At 35.0% G+C, this 18,974-nt stretch overlaps 1 protein-coding gene across 11 annotated transcripts in view; it reads right to left on the bottom strand.

Moving 5' to 3' along the window:
* TANC2 (tetratricopeptide repeat, ankyrin repeat and coiled-coil containing 2) overlaps window positions 1–18,974 on the bottom strand; it is a 360,622-nt gene that overhangs the window by 203,955 nt on the left and 137,693 nt on the right. For 2 of the 11 annotated variants that reach the window (XM_036116213.2, XM_078065897.1), the window contains exon 1: window positions 6,549–7,177. The exons of 8 other annotated variants lie outside the window; for them this stretch is intronic. Coding sequence is in view for 1 of the 3 variants with exons in the window: in XM_078065896.1 (XP_077922022.1) it covers window positions 6,717–6,723 (7 nt within the window). In the remaining 2 variants the exon portion in view is untranslated. Of the gene's footprint in view, window positions 1–6,548; window positions 7,178–18,974 lie in introns of those variants that run through there. One more of the 11 variants, XM_078065896.1, reaches the window with a different exon arrangement.

Below are 18,974 nucleotides of genomic sequence, written 5' to 3'. Positions count from 1 at the left end.
TCTGATCAATAAACAAAATGGTGAGTCAGGCACCTTCAAGACTTCACCTAAATAAAACTTTAGTGAGCAAAAGCATTTCATATTATACAAGGGTCATCTGCTTTGGCCTGCTTTGCTGAAGGTATTCAAGCAAGAATATTATTGAAGCCCTAGGTAAGCTCAGAATGTCTCATCTACTATGACTATCTACTGTATTCCAGGCATTGTGCTAAAGACTGGGAATATAGTTAATAAAGAGGATAAATACCATTTCTGCCTTGTGAAGAGACAAGACCTAAATTACATACTAAATCACAAAAGAAGTTAACAACGATTGGGCAATTTTGATCTGAAACTGTTCAAAGTGTTTTACTCATTTAATCCTCACAACAACTATATGAAGTAGATACTATTATGACCTGTTTTTTTATAGATGAGGAAACTGAGGCACAGAGAGGTTCAATTACTTGCCCAAGGACACAGAACTAGTGAGTGTCAGTCAGGATTCAAATGTAGGCAGTCTGGTTCCAGAGTCCACAAACTATGTTATATAGCCTTTTACTCTATACTGCTAAATATTTAAAACTTGTATTTCTCATAAATGCTAACATAAAAAGCCCACTCTGTACTGAATGTACAATTTTACCACAATTCTAAGCTTCTCATTATATCATATTAATATAATTGTTTGTTCATACTTTCAGGGAAGGAGGTTCTTTCAAACAAGGAAGAGGAAATTGTACACTTACCAATTGTTTTAGTTTGAATATGAAACCAATTTCTACTGGAAGCAACATAAATTCACACTGAAATACTCTGAACATTAATGATCTGTAACAGTTCCAGGAAAAGTCCACACTAGTACCCACCACTAGGGACAGCAAGATGTTTTCTAAATCCAAGCATGCTTTAAATCTGATCAAAGCTTTACTCCCTGCTCACTTTAACAACTAAAAAGATAGAGTAAAAACAGTTCCCCTTATCACCAAAGGAAAAACTGGAAAAGTAAAGGAAGGTACAGGAAGAGATAAATGAAGTGTTGGAATTGCCAATAAGTAATATCGTCATCAATTATTATTACTGAGTAACTTAGTATGTATTAAAGGCTGTTTAAAGCATTTTGCCTGTAGAAACACATCTAATCCTTACAAACCCTATGGGAACTGTTGTACTTATTTCACAGATGAGGGAAATGAAATAGAGAGATTACAGAACATATCCAATATCACAAAGCTAGTGAGTGGCAGAATGTGAACATCATATCGCAGGATTTAATGTAAAATAGTCATCTTGCTTTAGGGATAACTTCAACTATGTTAAAATAAAAAATGGGAAATTTACTGGGGTGATGTTAAATGAAGAGAAACTTACTTTATCTTCAAAAGTCTTAAAGGGTCCTATTTGTGACCATATATTATAGACACCGAAAAACAACTAGAACTCCAAGAAGTGTATTTGGCTGTGGATTTCTCTCTAGATTCTTCCTTCTCCCATTTCCACTCCCACCTGTTTTAGGTAGCCTCTCTCCCTTTCTCCTCTTCAAAGAAACAGAATACAATTATTTGTCTAATGCAGATGACTGTAGCTAAGAGTTTGATCTCTACAGTTCCAGAAAACAAAAAGGGGAATCACTTAACAATAGACTCATGTTCCCATATGAATTTGTATTCTTGACCCCTAAGTGAATTTGAAAATGGTGATTAAATATACCTTAAAACCCCCTCAAACTTCAGCTTCCATAATAGTTTTACCACCTTGGTTCTCCCAGGATCTTTCAGACTGCTCCTTATTCATCTCATCTGTCTGTTAACATGGGTTTTCCCCTTTTGGTCTAGTAAGTGGATATTCCTTAAGATTTACTTCTTGACCCCTGAGAGTAGGTACTGAAGTTAGAAAAAGACCTAAGTTGGAATCCTGATCTCTTATGCTTAAATTGCTTAATGGTTAACCTGCTAAGGTCTTATTTTCTTAATCTGTAAGATCAGGGCCATAATAATTCAAACTGCTATTGAAAAAAATCAAATGAATTAAAGTGAAAATGCCTGACACATGCTCATGAAATACTCATTTCTCACCTTTTCTGTTTATGTGTTCTACTCTCATTTTCTTTTTTTTTAATTTAAAGATTTTATTTATTTATTTGAGATAAAGAGAAGGAGTGAGAGAGCATGAACAGGGGGCAGAGGGAGAGGGGGAAGCAGTCTCCCCACTGAGCAGGGATCCCAATGCGGGGCTTGATCCCAGGACCCGAGATCATGACCTGAGCCAAGCGAAGGCAGACGCTTAACCGGCTGAACCACCCAGGCACCCCTCTACTCTCATTTTCAAGAGATTTTTTTCCCCCCTACTTTTCAAGTTTTAACTACTCTCTATGGGTATAACTTACACATTTATATCTTAAAATCTTACTTCTTTTTAAAGTGTTGCAACCACAATTTCTACTCTGGTATCCTGCAGTCACCTTGAACTCACTCAATGTGCCTGATTCTTCCAAAACCAGTTGTCTTAGTCCCTCTATTCCTATTGGTGAGGCCATCAAGTCCCATTCTTCAAGTCTTGGCATCATCTTTGACAGATATCCCACATCCCTTTATCTTAGAACTAGTCAATCACCAATTTTCTTATTTCTTAAAACCTTTCTCTCCTTGAATCTTTTCTGCTGCTACCATCTTAGTTTACCATCATCCCAAAGACCTCTTCAATCCAGTCCTGGTATCTTCTTCCAGCGCATCCTTCATAATACCCCCATTCCAGACAAACTGACGTGTCTACCACTTGAATGTCTCCTTGTACACTCTTGTTTCAAGTATTTACTCAAGTCACTTTCTCATTTCACTTTCTAATCTACATGATCATCTTTCCTCCCACTAAAAATAAATAAATAAATAAATAATACTATTCTTTAAAATGTTAAAGCACAATTTTGGGGAGGAATTTGAGTAAAATGTAACTTTTCCATAATCATCTGCAGTGCCAAAATGATTGCTGCCAAACTTTGTTCTGTACAGTTACCCATTCTTCTTTCCTTCTAAATGACATAACTTCCTTCAGTCATTTATTTCACTAAGTATGCTCCTTGGAATGCTTACCTGTCATGATTTTGCTGGAGATGTGTAAAGAAAAAGGGGGTCTGTTGTCAAATTAAGTTTTAGAGGTGCGAGATTAAACAGGCAAATAGGTTCCTTTATTGAAGGACTTCTCACAGCTTTAAAAATGCTAAACTATCAGTTTCTCCATTATCATTTCTCTTTATTTCTGACTTGGTATTCCTTTCTCATCTCACTACAGCTTGACCCAGCTCCATACCACCACTCACTCTTTTGAACTGAGTACGTTTTCAGCTTTAACCAGATTCATTTTTCATCCCAGCCTGTTGATTCTCAATCTATTTCTTCAGAGAAATACATGCTTCTTTTATTTCATGATCTTTATTTCCTAAAAATGATACCTAGGCCAAGAGATCTAAGTAGTATGTCTTACATTTAGAAATTAATAGACATAGGTAGTAATGTGTTGGGGGCATGCATGTTAATAGGAAGAAATGTGGCATGTTTTCCTGAAGAGTGAGTTTTTTGGAAAACATTTTCTATGATAAAAAATGTAGAATGCAGACTATTTTAAAAGAAAAAAACCATGAGTTTCAGGAAATTTCCACATTTGCTTTTTGTTTTTTTTTTTTTTAAAGATTTATTTATTTATTTATTTGAGAGAGAGAGAATGAGAGAGCAAGCACATGAGAGGGGGGAGGGTCAGAGGGAGAAGCAGACTCCCTGCCGAGCAGGGAGCCCGATGCGGGACTCGATCCAGGGACTCCAGGACCATGACCTGAGCCGAAGGCAGTCGCTTAACCAACTGAGCCACCCAGGCGCCCTGCTTTTTGTTTGTTTTTAAAGATTTATCCATTTATTTTTAGAGAGAGAGACACACAGAGAAAGAGAACAAGTGGGAGGGGCGGAGGGAGAGGGAGAGAGAATCCCAAATGGACTCTACCCTGAGCGCGGGGCTGATGTGGGCGGATCTTGCAACGGGATCTCATGACCTGAGACCACAACCTGAGTGAAACCAAGAGTCAGACATTCAAAGGACTGCGCCACCCAGGTGCCCTCCACATTTGCTTTTGTAAGCCCTTTAGGCTACATCCCACACCCCTCTGGTATGCATTCAAATTCCTCTGTTCTAAAGGTACTCCCAAGGAAAAGCCCAAGAACCACTTAAGTAGGTCAGTGAAGAGGAAGGGTAGGGAAGAGAATTACTTAGAAAATGTTTCCTTTGTGCTAAGTCCTGTACTAAATTTATCCTTTACATATAGTATCTTTCTCAATGTCTGCAATGACACTGCAAAAAGGCATTATTTCATTAATTGTATAAAAGGGAGACTTCAGAGAGGTTAACAGGTCCTAAGCTGCAACACTGACAAGTGATTAAAAGGTTTTATTACATAATGTTGGAGTGGTAAAGAAGATACCTTTATCACAGAAATATTATGACTGCTGATTTCCATGAGAAAAGAAATAACTAGGAATCATTCTTTCAAAATAACTTATCACTAATGTGAGATTTTAAATTTTAATGTAGTTCTTAACATAAAAGAAGCATCTATTTCCTCGTAAAACCATTTTAGTGGTACTAATGAATTTCTAGATATCCAGAAGTATTATTAGACTATTTAAGTTTTAGTTAATGGAAACCAGGGAAGAAACTTAAGCCTTTTATATTTATAACTTTTATATATTATTTAATTACTAGCACATTTCCTCCCAAATAAAAGCAATGCCTACTATCAATTTAAGATTTTAGGCAGTTATCTGTTATAGAATAATACTGAAAAGACTTCAAAGGATTTCAGAAAGTAAACCTGAAGATTTTGAAACTGAGGGGTTAAACTATAAATCCAAAGCATGAGGCTTAATTTTTTTCACAGTGTGCTGCCAGTTAAATCTGTAATTTGAATCTTTATATACTGAAAAAAACCAGATGGCTCTTAAAGAAAACCTAGTACATGATATATAGATTCACCAAATTAACTTACTGCAGAATCTCTCAAAATAGGCAGCTTCACGGGTAGATTTTAATTTAGACACTTTACAAACAAACAAACAAATATGCTTATATACAACCTTTCTGGAATATATCCATTGGGCAAGGCCCCAAATAGAAAAGAATACCACAGGATATACCAAGAAAGATTACTTTAAAATAAATAAATATGTTATTAAAAATACTACCCTTGTTAAAAAGTGCCCAAATTAGTCTTTGTTATAATTAATAAGAATTATGGCTTCAGAGATAATGGAATACAAAGTCCTTTGTATATATACATTTGTGAGGAGTCATAAAAGAGTGTCAACTTACAATGTACACCGTTACTAAATATACATACAATTCAAAATTCCTATTTTCTTACACGGCAATGGTTAAAGTGTGAATATTCAATTTACTTAATCTCTTAATTATAGCTTTCAAATAAAAGTAAAATCCTTTTGTTAAAGACAGATATGAAAGTAAGTGTAAGTGATTAGTACTTTCATTATTCTTTAATATATTAATTCTCCCTATTTAAAGGTTTCTTAAACATTGTACAAAATCATATGTATAGACCCATAGGCAAAAATCTCAAAAATGGAAGAAGGAATATAAATCAAAATGAAGTAACAACAAAGAATGAAAATCTTTTTCCCCCTAATTGTGCAAATTAAAGGAACAGTTATTTCCCTATAGTATATCTTCTCTGAACAACATGCACTTAAGATGGGTAATTCAGGAAGATAACTAACTGAAAGTATAAAACCAGATGAAATGCCTTTTTCTTTTGTGAGGTAGGTGAACATCAGTCTAAATATTCTAATTTTGAAAGCCAAAGTTCCTACTTTTAGCACATTTCTAAGTTACCATGGTTAGCTGAAGAACTAAAAGCGGAAAAGAATTAAGAGCCAGAAGACCGAGTCTTGTGAGAAGAATCAACCTATAAATTCAATTTGCCTTAAACTGATCATTACTAAATGGCCAAAAAATACAAGAATGGTAAATAATTTACCTTTCTCAATTGGGAAAATAGACAATATAAATCAACATAACTAGCAAATAATGTCAACTTTTCAAAAAAAAAAAAAAATCCTTAAACTGTGCAAGAATATCCATTTGTAAGTAGTCCGTTAATGAAATAAGAAAGATTTGATGTATTAAGGAAGCAGGCTTAAACAATTCTAGGTTCCCATACCGTTACTTTTTTTAAAAATGTATTTTACTTATACGGAAGTAGAAATCTATTCTGGATTCACAATCTAACAAAGCAACCTAATCATCACATTTACATTAAAAAATTAGTATCTTTCTTCCCAGTGAAATATTTTTTAAAATATGAAACTATTTTAAAAGATCCATATATACACAGAGTAAAAGAACACACAATTAAAAATTAAATAAATGTGCCTAATGACATTTCTTAATGGACTGCCTAAAAAACAGTGTCAACTTCTCTTAGGTTGCATTTCGTTTTTTACAAAGCTCAAAGTAGGCCTTAGATCTCAGAAATCCATGTAACACGCAAACACTCTACTCATCATACTCACAGGCTTTAGTTTTTCTTCCTCATTAGTCAATACTATATAGTCTTTTCTCCTGAAAACCTGAAAGGCTTCTTCTTACTCACTGGTCATGTTGTTATCAGATCTGACACGTCAGTAACGATCCACACTTTAATCTTCTCCAGCCAGCTCTTCACACTGCCCAGAACTTACTGTGCATCACAGGTGATACTTCTTACAGCAGATGTTGATTATGGTCCCAAAGCACAAGTGATGTTCCCAAAGGAGCTTAGAACCCCTAACAATATCACCTGCTTCTTTTTATATCCAGAAAAGCAATGTGATATTTGTTTTGAACAACTAATGATTTCAAGAAAGATTACACAGGCAAGCTCTTTTCATGAGATTGCCTGACAGAAGCTTATCCTTTCAGAATACTGCAGCAAATAGATTGTATGATTCCCTCAGGAAAAAAAAGAAATGCTTTTATATAATTTTTCTCTGTGGCGCAGTTTAGTTTACCCTTCTGTTAGAGCAAACTGCTGGAAAAACTGGTTCTTAGGTTTCTAATGGCGCAGCATTAACATAGTGAATGATTCACGGATGTTCTTAACATTCAGGAGTAACACGGAAGGCTAGCAATGCAGCCCAGGTCCAGAGCTGATGAATGGTGCAATGCTGCTGTTGTCATAGCAACCGAGGAGGGGGTGAAGCAGCACCATATAAGGAGCTGTGACATGGATTCTGGGAACAATTTATATTAAAAAGCTGTAAGCTCCTCATGTCTTAAAGCTAACCCCTCTCTTACTAATTCCTCCTCATATTTTTCTGTTCTGAATTCCTAAGTCAGAAGTGTGTGAATAAATTTTGCAAAATACAGTAACTAAGTAGACACTAATAAAAAAAACCCACATACCGAGGTAACTAAAAAGATTAATAACACTTTATTAAGCTAACATGTGCCTGTGGTATCTTCATAATTTATTGGGTTAAATGGTAAAATCAGACAGTGATAAGTAAAGAACTGTCTAGAATGTGATAGCAGAAAATTTATTTTTAAACAGTTAGAGATACTAAAAACTTGCCTAAGTGTCTTTCATTCAGATGGTAGCTTCAAAGATACCAAAACTAGAGAACCATCAACTGACTGATATAGTAGCAATGATATTAATTTCAAAGATAGGCAGACTACCTCCTATATTCCTTCTAGAAGCAGAAAGATTCAAAAGACACTACTCCCTGAAAATGCCCATAGCTTTTACTTATGATCAAGGAAATCCCTTGTGTCAATCACTGGTGAGACAGGGTTACTGTTCTACCCCATGCTTCTGAAGGCCTTTCCCTACTGGCCCTGGAGAACCTTTCTCGTGACAGATTCTCCTGTGAGAATCTAGGAATCCAGAAGAGTCCCTTCCCTTCCAGTGGACAGAAGGAGTGTCAAAAAAGAATCATGGGAGGAGAAAACTAGGGAAAGTGTCAATGCATGAATTGAGCCGTGGTTATGTTACTTTCCCTGCAGTACTTTAGACGTAGCTCTGAGCCAAGCTTCATTAGGCTTCTGGAGCATGATCCACTGGTGTTATCCATCTACTTAGGGCAATTCTACATGAAATTGTTCTGTATCATATGGATGCATGCTTCCTTCCCAGCACAGTGTATTTAATGAAATGTTAAGATGTAAAATAAAGCAAAACAATTAGGTAAAACGTTTATTACAATGTTCTTATGTGGGCAGCATTGCCAGTATAATAATTCTGGTATAATTATATATTTGTTAGTTACAGATTTATGATATTTTAATCTTCATAAATGATAATAACCTCAGTACAATGTGAATGAAAAGGACTGCAATTTAATAGAAAGGACACACCCGGGACACCTGGGTGGCTCAGGCGGTTAAGCGTCTGCCTTCAGCTCAGGTCATGATCCCAGGGTCCTGGGATTGAGTCCTCCATCAGGCTCCTTGCTCAGCAGGGAGCCTGCTTCTCCCTTTGCTTGCCACTCCCCCTGCTTGTGCTCGTGCTCTTTCTCTGGCAAATAAATAAATAAAATCTTTGGAAAAAAAAGAAAAGAAAAAGAAAGGACACACTCTTGTCTTCTGACTGTAGTTGGAATAATGGCTTAGTTGCTTACAAGACATAACCCTGGTAAGTCACTTAATTCCAATACTCAAACTCAGCAGTAAAGTCTGAATAATAACATATTTTCTACTTCTTCCTAAAGCAACTATAAAAATAAAACAAAATAATGTAATGTAAAGCCTTGAAATTCTAAAAAATCTATGTTATCTTATTTAAAAATACCTAATTAAGCAAAAACAGTGAAGATAAAAAGGGAAAATAGATTTCAATAGAACTCAACAGACAGAAAATGGCCCATAAGAGAAAATATATTTCAGGCTGTTTTTATGTTTGATTGAATGTATGGTCTCATCACACTGCACATATTTGTTGCAAGGAGCCATTTCATTTTAAAATTACAGTCAACAAAGATGCTCTGGACTAATGTTAAAGGATTATTTAAGATAATCATGCAAAAGTAATTCCACTACCCCAATATGACTTATTCATGTCTTTAGAAAATTATAACTTGGAGATAAAGAAGAATAAGCAATTTTGATAGAATGATAATACTAAACAATGTGCAAAGTGAGAAACTTGTTTCAAATTAGTTTCAATTACTTCTTATCTCACCTAACTAGAAAACGGTAGGGCAAGCCTAAAAATAAGTATTTATGTTAGATTTAAAAATTCCACAGACAGCATACCTCAAATTTTGTTTCCTTGATAATCTAAACTCTTCTCTCTAGTAAAGTTTTAAAATCAAATATTGTCTTGCCACAATAGTTATTTTTGTGGGAAATTCGTTTTCGTTGTTACGTTTAGAATACAAAGAACTCAATACCTTTAGGAAAAAGAGGGCAAGTCCACGTCTGTCCCAAATCAAGTTGAGCTGATCCATGCATTAGAAGGATTCTAGAATAATTTTGTAAAAAAATGCAAACTTTGACAAATAATCACTTTCCACTGACATTCATTTTAATGTTGTTTATGCTCTACAGGAGCTGATCGGGAAGTGGACATGGTTGAGGTACTTTAAAAACAAAATACATAGGTTTTATTTTGTTTTTGTAAAAATGGGCTTAATTTAAGGTAAGAGTAGAGAGAGATTTAAGGTGCTAAACTATTTCCTTGGCTACTAATTTTTAACACCCTTATGCTTAATTTAGGTAAACCATTCTACAACTTACACAGAGTTTTATATTATTTTTATTCTTTTTTCAATCTTCCCCCTTTATAAGCTTCCTCTAAGGAGTAATCATCAGCGCTGAACTATGCAGTGTTTAAAGGTAGGGTAATACTTATGAAGAGGTGAATATATGAAATCCTTTTTTTTCCCCCCCCACATAAGTAAGAAAGTATCCATCCTACTTTTTATAGCAATTCAAGCTTTGGTCAGATTCCATTCCTTTCCTTTCCCTTCTTCTTTCTTTCTTTCCTTCCTTCCTTCCTCTCTTTCCTTTCTTTCCTTCCTTCCTTTCCTTTCCTTCCTTCCCTTTCTTACTTCCTTCCTTCCTCTCTCTCTCTCTTTCTTTAGATTCCACGCCCAGCATGAAGCCCAACACAGGGCTTGAACTCATGACCCTGAAATGAAATCAAGAGTTGGATGCTTAACCAACTGAGCCCCCCAGGCACCCCTTCCAGCTTTGGCCAGATTTCTAATGTTGGATTTTTCCTTTCTTAGGAATGGCTACTGCTCCAGATTCGAACTTCAATTTGCAACAGTACGATGGTGACTAAGAGAAGAGAAAGAAATATATTCCTAAACACCACATAATGTGGCCTCTACACATAAGACAACTATTCATCTGGTGGTCAATAAAAGAGTAAGATAAACTGGCAGGTTGGACATACTGAAAAGCAGTGTTTAATGAATGCCATGAATGATATTTCAAAGACCGCTGAGGATAATTTTCATTATATACTGTTTTTACTTGATATGTTGACTCTGTTACCCAAATCCCTGAATAAAATTTCCCAAATGTGTGATGCTATTTCTAAATTATAATCTCAACATCTAAAAAAGATCATTTGATGGCAGGTGGCTCTTTCAAAATTTTTTTTATTGATTAGTAGAACGTAAAAGAGCATATTGAGCTACAAGATATTCATATCAAATCTCCTTCCTCTCACTTAATTCATTAAGTGAATCTGAATTTATGAAATTCACTAAATGATATAGATGTATATATAATTTTTAAAATTTAATCACTTGAGAAGCCAGAAATATTGATTTAACCAGAAAGGGAGAGAGGGAAAACATAGATATTGAATCAACTCTGCTATATATCAGGATACTGTTCATTATGTTGTCTAAACAAAACAGACCATTCATATACATAGACAATTCCAAAATGGCCATATCTCTTATTTTTAATGCAGCCAGTGACATGAAAGAATAAATGACAATAAGATGATGTATTTATAATAAAGAAAATGTCCTTTGGAACATTCTGCCCTCTGGTGTTTAAAATGTTCATCAGAGAGGGAGTATTCTGTCATGCCACATGTTTATTACTTTTGTGGGCTGATAAATCAATTTGGGCACATAATTTTCTACAATGAGAAAAAAACATTGTTATTATAATGGCAATATCTATTCTGTGCTAAGCTTTCTGTTATCCCATACTATAATTTATTTCTTGTTTGGAGAGTCACTAAGAGCATTTCTTTTGAATCGTGGATATTTACTTATTTGCCTTTCACAATCCTTTGTGACTGAGAAGTATTCCTGATGACCAATACTATTTAGTCTTTACTTTCAACATTTGACACTTTTTGAACCACTTACATTCCACAGTAGGTAGATAAGCAAGAAAGGAGGTAGGGTCAATTAAGCATAAACACAGACTTTCTAGGAACTGTGCATAAAATTGTGGTGCTTTTTCTGGGGAAGATCACAGAAGGCATGGACAATGAAGTTTTTTTTTTCTTATAACCTCCACGGTATTTGCCACATTTAAAAATGATATCTGGGGTGCCTGGCTCAGTTGGTAGAGTGTGCAACTCTTGATCTCGGGGTTTTGAGTTTGAGCCCCACGTTGGGTGTAGAGATTATTTAAAAATAAAATCTTAAAAAAAATTGAAAGTGATATCCAACTCAGAACCACCATACAGCTGCTAAAAAGGATATCAGAGATTATTAACCAAGTGATTGCCAACTTTTCCACCTGTTAGGATTCCTTTTATTATTTTCTCCATTTATACAGACTTAACATTTTGAAAGATTTTATGTATCAAAAATTTTATTAATTTAAACAAAGATATAATAACTATTTACTGAAGTTTCAAATAAATGTGAATTGATCACAGTAAGGTGATATAATTTCATCCAAAGCAAAGTAAGCTAGCCCATGTAATTTTATGACCAGTAAACGTGTATTTTCCTTGAGGCTTTTTAAAATACTGATGATTATATCCAGGATATGATACCGAACATTACAGAGCTTAATGGTGGTAAGGATAATGATATTTAAAAGTACGTAACTGGGGCACCTGGGTGGCTCAGTCAGTTAAGCGTCCAACTCTTGATTTCAGCTCAGGTCATGATCTCAGGGTCCTGGGACCAAGCAACCCCTCAAGCTCCACACTGAGTGGGGAGTCTGCTTAGGATTCCCTCTCTCCCTCTGCCCCTCCCCCAGCTAACTAACTAACTAACTAACTAAATAAATAAAATCTTTAGGAAAAAAGTAACTGTTGAATCATACTTACGTTTTATAACAGTAAGTGCTAGGCACATAGAGAAACTCTACAAACATTTCCGTATTCCTCTCAGCCCTACGGTATTATTATTCTTACTGTACATATAAGGAAACAGAAGCTCAAAAAGAGTTAATCTATTCAGATATACAGCTTACAAATGAGTGAGTATGGAATTTTAAACTGGTTTTTTGTCTAAGAGAGCCTGGCTCTTGACCAGTACGGCACTACCAGTTCTTCTAGGCCTAGAGTTCTGAGCCTTAATTCCACCTCATTATAGATATATCTATACCTTTATTCCATAAAGATCTGCTGAAAACATTACTTTACGGTGTGTTGTCTTTGTTAAACATCTTTCTTGATGTTGACCACATGCCCTCCTAGAACTCTGCCTGTTATCTGCTCCTATATTCCCTTCCCTTGGATTAACAGGGTCCACCCCCTTCCTGGGACACACAATTACTTATTGCTGGTCACCCTAATATTTAGGGTCTGTTTAGGTCTCCACTTAGTGATTGCTACCAGACTGTGTCTTACTAAATTGCCTTCTCCACCTCAGATCCTAGGTGTCTCTGGTTTGACCCTTCAGTGGGCCACCACTCTAATAGAAATGCTGGATAAAGTCAAATCTACACTTCATATTTTATGCAAGCAGATTTCTTTAAAAAAAAAATGCAGAGAAAAGAAGATATGAGCTAATGGCCAGTAATTCTAAGAGGGAATATAGCTTGAGAGTATAGGTTAAAATTAATAAGTAATTTATACAACCACAAATGTATGGAAAAATACAAAGAAATAAATATGGCCATACCAGGAATTTTCTGATAAAGACAGATCTGTGTCCAAAAAAGAAATATACAAAGAGAGAAGGACACAATCAAAAGAGTGGAAAACCCTCTAATTATATTGTCAAGAAAGAATAGAGCCTAAGCTGAGAAGAGCTTTGTTTCTAAGACAGCATAAAGGATTGTTGGGATATTTTTAGAATAAAAACATGGACAAGGGAAGGCCAGATCCAATGCATGAGAAAGAGAACAAAGGAAATGATTCTGTTATAAGCTTCCATTTATTAATCAGCTGCTACGAGCTAAACTTATGTTCTTGACATACATCTTACTCAATTCATACAATACACTGTGAGGCAGAAATAATAAAAATGATAATAATAATACAGATAAGCAAACTTGCTCAGAGTAAATAAGTGACTTGACCTAGTCATACAGCTAATACGGGGCAGAATCAGGGCTTGAACTCAAGTAAAACTGACTCCAAAGTTTGCCATGCTTAACAACATCCTGCCTCCAACAAGAGACATAGAACAATTACTCCAGCTTAGTTTCCTTTAATCTTCTCCATCAAGGAAAATATATTTAAACTAAACAGGGCAGAATAAACATTGTTAAGAATTACTGAAGTGTACGTTATGACTTATGAAGAGAAGTTATAAAAAACATATACTCAAAATCCAGGCCCACACAGTTGACATTTGAGTTCTAAAAGAACATGAGGATAGGAACATGAAAATACTAACAGCAGTCTTTGCAAAACCATACAGAAAATTAGGAGGGCTGCAGGACTAGACAGTGGCAAAATACGGATATGAAATAGTTTATATAAAATCTTTACAAAGGGAGAAACACTACATAAGGGCTCAGAAGGAAAATTCCAGAATAACCTCATGTCCATTTTGATATAGAACATGAGGGAAATAACACAGATGTAGCGTCATCTTGATGCTGGACAGACCTTAAATGAAGTTCTGTAAGCTAGAGAAAAGTAGATCCGAGAGCAGCTTTCCAGGATATTAATGGCTGCCATGGGAAATGGTGTAGAGTTTCTCTCTGTGCCTAGCACTTACCCTAAGCACCAGGCAGTGCTAGGACTAATGGGTAGGAGCAACAGAACAGCAGATTTCCATCCATGTAAATTAGAATACTGACAGTTAAAACTATTCAACAACGGAACAGGCCATGCTACAAAGTAGAAAGTTTGCCCTCACTGAAAGTTTTTCACACAGAAGCTGTTGACTATCCACTTAAATTGCTCTGAAAACTAAATTTGCTCCCATATATAAAGCGCTTAATATTGTCTGGAATATAGAAACAGCTCAATACACATGATCTATTATTACTATTACTATTAGTTAAATGCTTAGTAAAACTTGCTTGTAAAATCATCTGTGCCTGCTCTTAGGGATCTTTGATTTCTATGGTAACAGGGCTAGACATATTTTTGTCAATTACAGTTTGTTTTCTTCCATGTCCTCTAGTTTTTTTTTTTAAAGGTATGTATGTATGTATGTATGATCAAGTAATCTCTACACCCAATGTGGACCTCAACTCACGACCTCAAGATCAAGAGTCATACACTCTACCAACTGAGCCAGCCAGGCACCACTATTTCCTCTAGTTTTTATTTATTTTGCTATAAAGCTGCATAACTATATTCTCTTATAATAAGAAAACATTATCAGTGACTATTTCGTTTCTTATTCTATGTGTTACATATATTATTTATCTTTCCTCTCTCTTCTCTTTTTCACTTTGATCATTCCTGTCAAAGATTTTTCTATTTTCTTAGTCTTTCCAATAAACTTGCTTGTGTCTTCAATGATCAAGAGTTTTTTTTGTTTTTAATTTTATTCATTTCTGCTTTTAATTTTGGTTATTTCTTTTATATTTACTTGTTCTTCTATCTCCTTGAGTTAAATGATTAATAAAATTACTTTCAGTATTTGATTTCAAATAATAGCATTCAAGCATATAGAAATATACATAAATGCACACTGGAAAAAAGAAAAAATAAATCAATTGTATGTATGGTGTGTAAAACTTTCTGAAGATATAAACCATGTTTTATTTCAACTAAAATTAAATAGAAATATCACATGATCCAGTAATTTCACTACTGGGTATTTACCCAAAGAAAATGAAAACACTAATTCAAAAAGATATATATACCCCTATGTTTACTGCAGCTTTATTTAAAACAGCCAAGATATAGAAGCAACTCAAGTGTCCATTGATATGACAGATGACCATTAAAAAAAAATAATAATAAGATCTTGCCAGTTGCAACAACATGGATGGACCCAGAGTATTATGCTAAGTGAAATAAGTCAGAGAAAGACAATATCATATGATTTCATTGATATGTAGAATCTAAAACACAAAACAAATTAATAAACAAACAAAAACCAAAAACAGATCCATAAATACAGAAAACAAACTGATGGTTGGCAAAGGTGAGGGGGTAGTGAAAGGATGAGTAAAGCGGGTGAAGGGGAGTGGGAGATACTTCCAGTTATGGAAAGAATAAGTCATGGGGATAAAAGATACAGCAAGGGAATACAGTCAATGGTACCACGGTAATGATTATGGTGACAGATGGTACCTACACTTGTGGTGAGCACAGCATAATGTACAGACTTGTCAAATCACTATGTTGTACACCTGAAAATAATGTAACATTGTGTGTCAACTATACTTCAATCAAAAAAATCAACTATAATAATTAGAACATTCTGATAAATAAACACATCAAAAACAATATGAATTGCCAAAAATTTTATAATATAAAAATATTATTAAATATTTAATAGAAAAATAACATGTCCATACCTGCAATTTATGAACTAAGGCACATGTAGAAGTAGAAAAATGTTAATATTACCTTTTGGATGATTTCAAAAGGGCTACTTTTAAAGAAATTCATTTCAGCACTTACATTACCACTATCTTAATAATAAATCATTATAATTGCTAAAAAGAACCTGTACTGTAATAGTTTAAAAGTTGCTTGAATTATAAAGTAAAATCATCTACAAAACTATATTTGTGCTAATTAGATTGATAAAAATTGCATCAACCTTTAAACTATGAAATACTTCAAATCACCAATAGAGACTAATTATTAATCCCCAAGCACCAGAGCAGTACTAAGGAGTACATAAAGAATACAAAAGAATATATTATCAGTTATTAGTTAACACCACTCACATCACTGAGAAGACCTACAAGAAATATTAAAAGACTTTCTATTTAAATAGATTAAGTCATCACTGATATATCCATACAGCTCGCAAAGACTCACTAAGTTGGATGTCTTTTCTTGAATATCACTCTGATTGGATGTGTCATTCTTTTTTTTTTTTTTTTTTTGGATATTTCATTCATTAACAGAGTAGAAAGTATGAAGCTATTAAGTTCAAGAGCAATGTGAAGACTACTGTAACAAACACTACAAGCTGGTTTACTCAACCTCTTCCAACTTGTGTTCCTATACTACTATGGCTAGAAAGCCAAAAATCTACATTTCTCAGATTCCCTTGAGTTAAGGTACAGATATGTAGCCTACGATTCTACCAGTAGGATGTACCTAGCCTCCCACACCTTCAATGACAAAGTAAGAAAATGCCATATACCAGGTCAACAGGTTTAGTGATGTGATTTCTAAGTCCACATCATTAAGTTAAAACTAGAAGGAGATGAAGAACTGTAATAGGTAAACATACAGTTGTAAAAACTGACAAAAGAGTCTGTGATTAAAGGAGAGAACAGAAAAACTATACTGGTTTGGGTACATGGTGTAGGAGCAAACTGCTACATCTCCAATAGGTCACCTAAGATATATTAGAGTCTAGTTCGGCTTTTCATGTTCATAGTAACAACTCCAAGTCATCAAGAAAAGGTTCAATTGAACATTTAAGTAAATAACACATTTTTAAAGGATGCTCTTCCAAAATGTGGGTTTTGTGTGTGTGTTTTTTTTTTAGTGATCTGAAGAGATAAATTCTTACAAACAATTATCTACAGTAACTCCTCAGGGCAGTGGTTCTCAAACTTTAGTGAGCAAAACAGATTGCTAAAAATAGAGATCTTTGGGCTCCAGATGTAATGAGCCAGAATCTGTGAAGTGAGGTTGATGAAGTAAATTTGGATACTCAGGAATTCACATTTTTCAAAGCAGTACTCCCACTATTTCTAATGCAAGTGGTCTAGGGACCACACAGTGAGAAACACTGTCCATACGCATTTTACATAGGTGAAGATTTTACTATAGTATTGTAGTCACAAATTTGATCTCCCTCTTTTTTCTTCTTTTTTCCGTGTGTGAATGTGTGTGTGTTGGAGAAGGTGCATAAAATTACAAGTATCAATTACTCAACATCTATATGCCAGGGTGTGTATATAGGTCTCACTTCATTTTAACAGTAACCATGTGAAGGTAAGTTACCACGTTTTTGTATCAGAGGAAACAAAGAAAGCATAAATTAACGAACATACTTTGTATAACACAACGAGAAAGAGGCAATGCTGGGATTCAGCTTTAGTTTAAAAGCAAAGCCCATTTATTTCCATTATACTTGAGGCATGGATGAGGAGGCTTTAAAGGTGGACCAATGGGCTCTTCACACTTGTTTCAATCCTACAAAAACACCACTGCCCATCCATTTAGTTCCTTGAAGCCAAACATACTAATACACTGTTATTCCAAGTGTCAAATTCATTTGCTTTTCCTTTTTAAGGATTTCATTTATTCACTCTAGAGACAGATGGAGAGAGAGAGAACAGGAACAGGGGAAGGAGCAGAAGGAGAGGGACAAGCAGACTCCGAGCTGAGCACAGAGCCCCAAGCAGGACTCAATCCTACGACCTTGAGATCACGACCCACACTGAAACCAAGAGCCGGATGCTTAATCGACTGAGCCACCCAGGCACCCCTCATTTGCTTTTTCTATAATAAGGTATAAGTTTTTGTGTGTGAGAAAGGCTCCATATACAAATCTTCTAACCTGACAGAAACAAAACCACTTCATAAGAAAAATGTAAATAATTTGTTATTTTGGCCCCTTCTCCATTAAGGAACATTGTGGCAGTTTTGCAAACTTCCCCTAATAGTGGTTGAATAGGGGCAGGAAGATAGGACTACTATATTTCAATGAAATATATACAATGATACTACAGCTGCTATAAATAATCTTATTATAAATAAATACTACAATACTATAAATAATAGTTCTACTCTATATGAGTGACTTCCATTCAATCATGAAAATAATCAGTAAAATAGTTATTTTCTTACATACAAATTCTTAGGTTAAGTTTTTACAAAATCTAAAAAGAGACTTAATTATGTTGTAAACCCAGCACATATAAATATCACAAAAGGATTCTTTATTTGATAATACATGTTGACTTTTAGTTGCTCAATATATATATACTGATAAAGACTCTCTCCTTGTGCTGTGAATTGTGTAAGACTGATGAATCACAGAACTGTACCCCTGAAACAAATAATACATTATATGTTAATTAAAAAAAAAAAAAAGACTCTCTCCTTGACTAAACTTTGTCAGGCTCCTCTGAGCTCCTTCCCACTGTGACTCCTCCTTGAGCCTTATCCTGAAGCCTGCAGTCTAGCTCAGGAACAGCAGGGATCCTGGTAAGTCCGTTTAGTGAGAATCCCTCCACCCTCTTCGGATCACCCTGGCCAATTCAGCAAGAGTCCTGTTAAACTGGTCTTAGAAATAATACCCTTACCCTTGATGTCTCCCTCTTTGTAATTTTCCATCCACCTTGCTGCCCTCCTCACCTTGCTCTTTGGCTATAAATCCTTAGCTTTCTTTACTGCATTTAGTATTGAGCCCAGTTCTACCCTAAGGTCTCTTTTCTCCATTGCAATAGTTCCTCAATATTACCTACTGTCCAGC

Source organism: Halichoerus grypus, chromosome 2 (assembly GCF_964656455.1).
Source record: "Halichoerus grypus chromosome 2, mHalGry1.hap1.1, whole genome shotgun sequence".
Lineage (NCBI taxonomy): Eukaryota > Metazoa > Chordata > Mammalia > Carnivora > Phocidae > Halichoerus > Halichoerus grypus.
The sequence above is the reverse complement of the archived record's forward strand: the minus strand, read 5'-3'. Positions and strand labels throughout refer to the sequence as shown.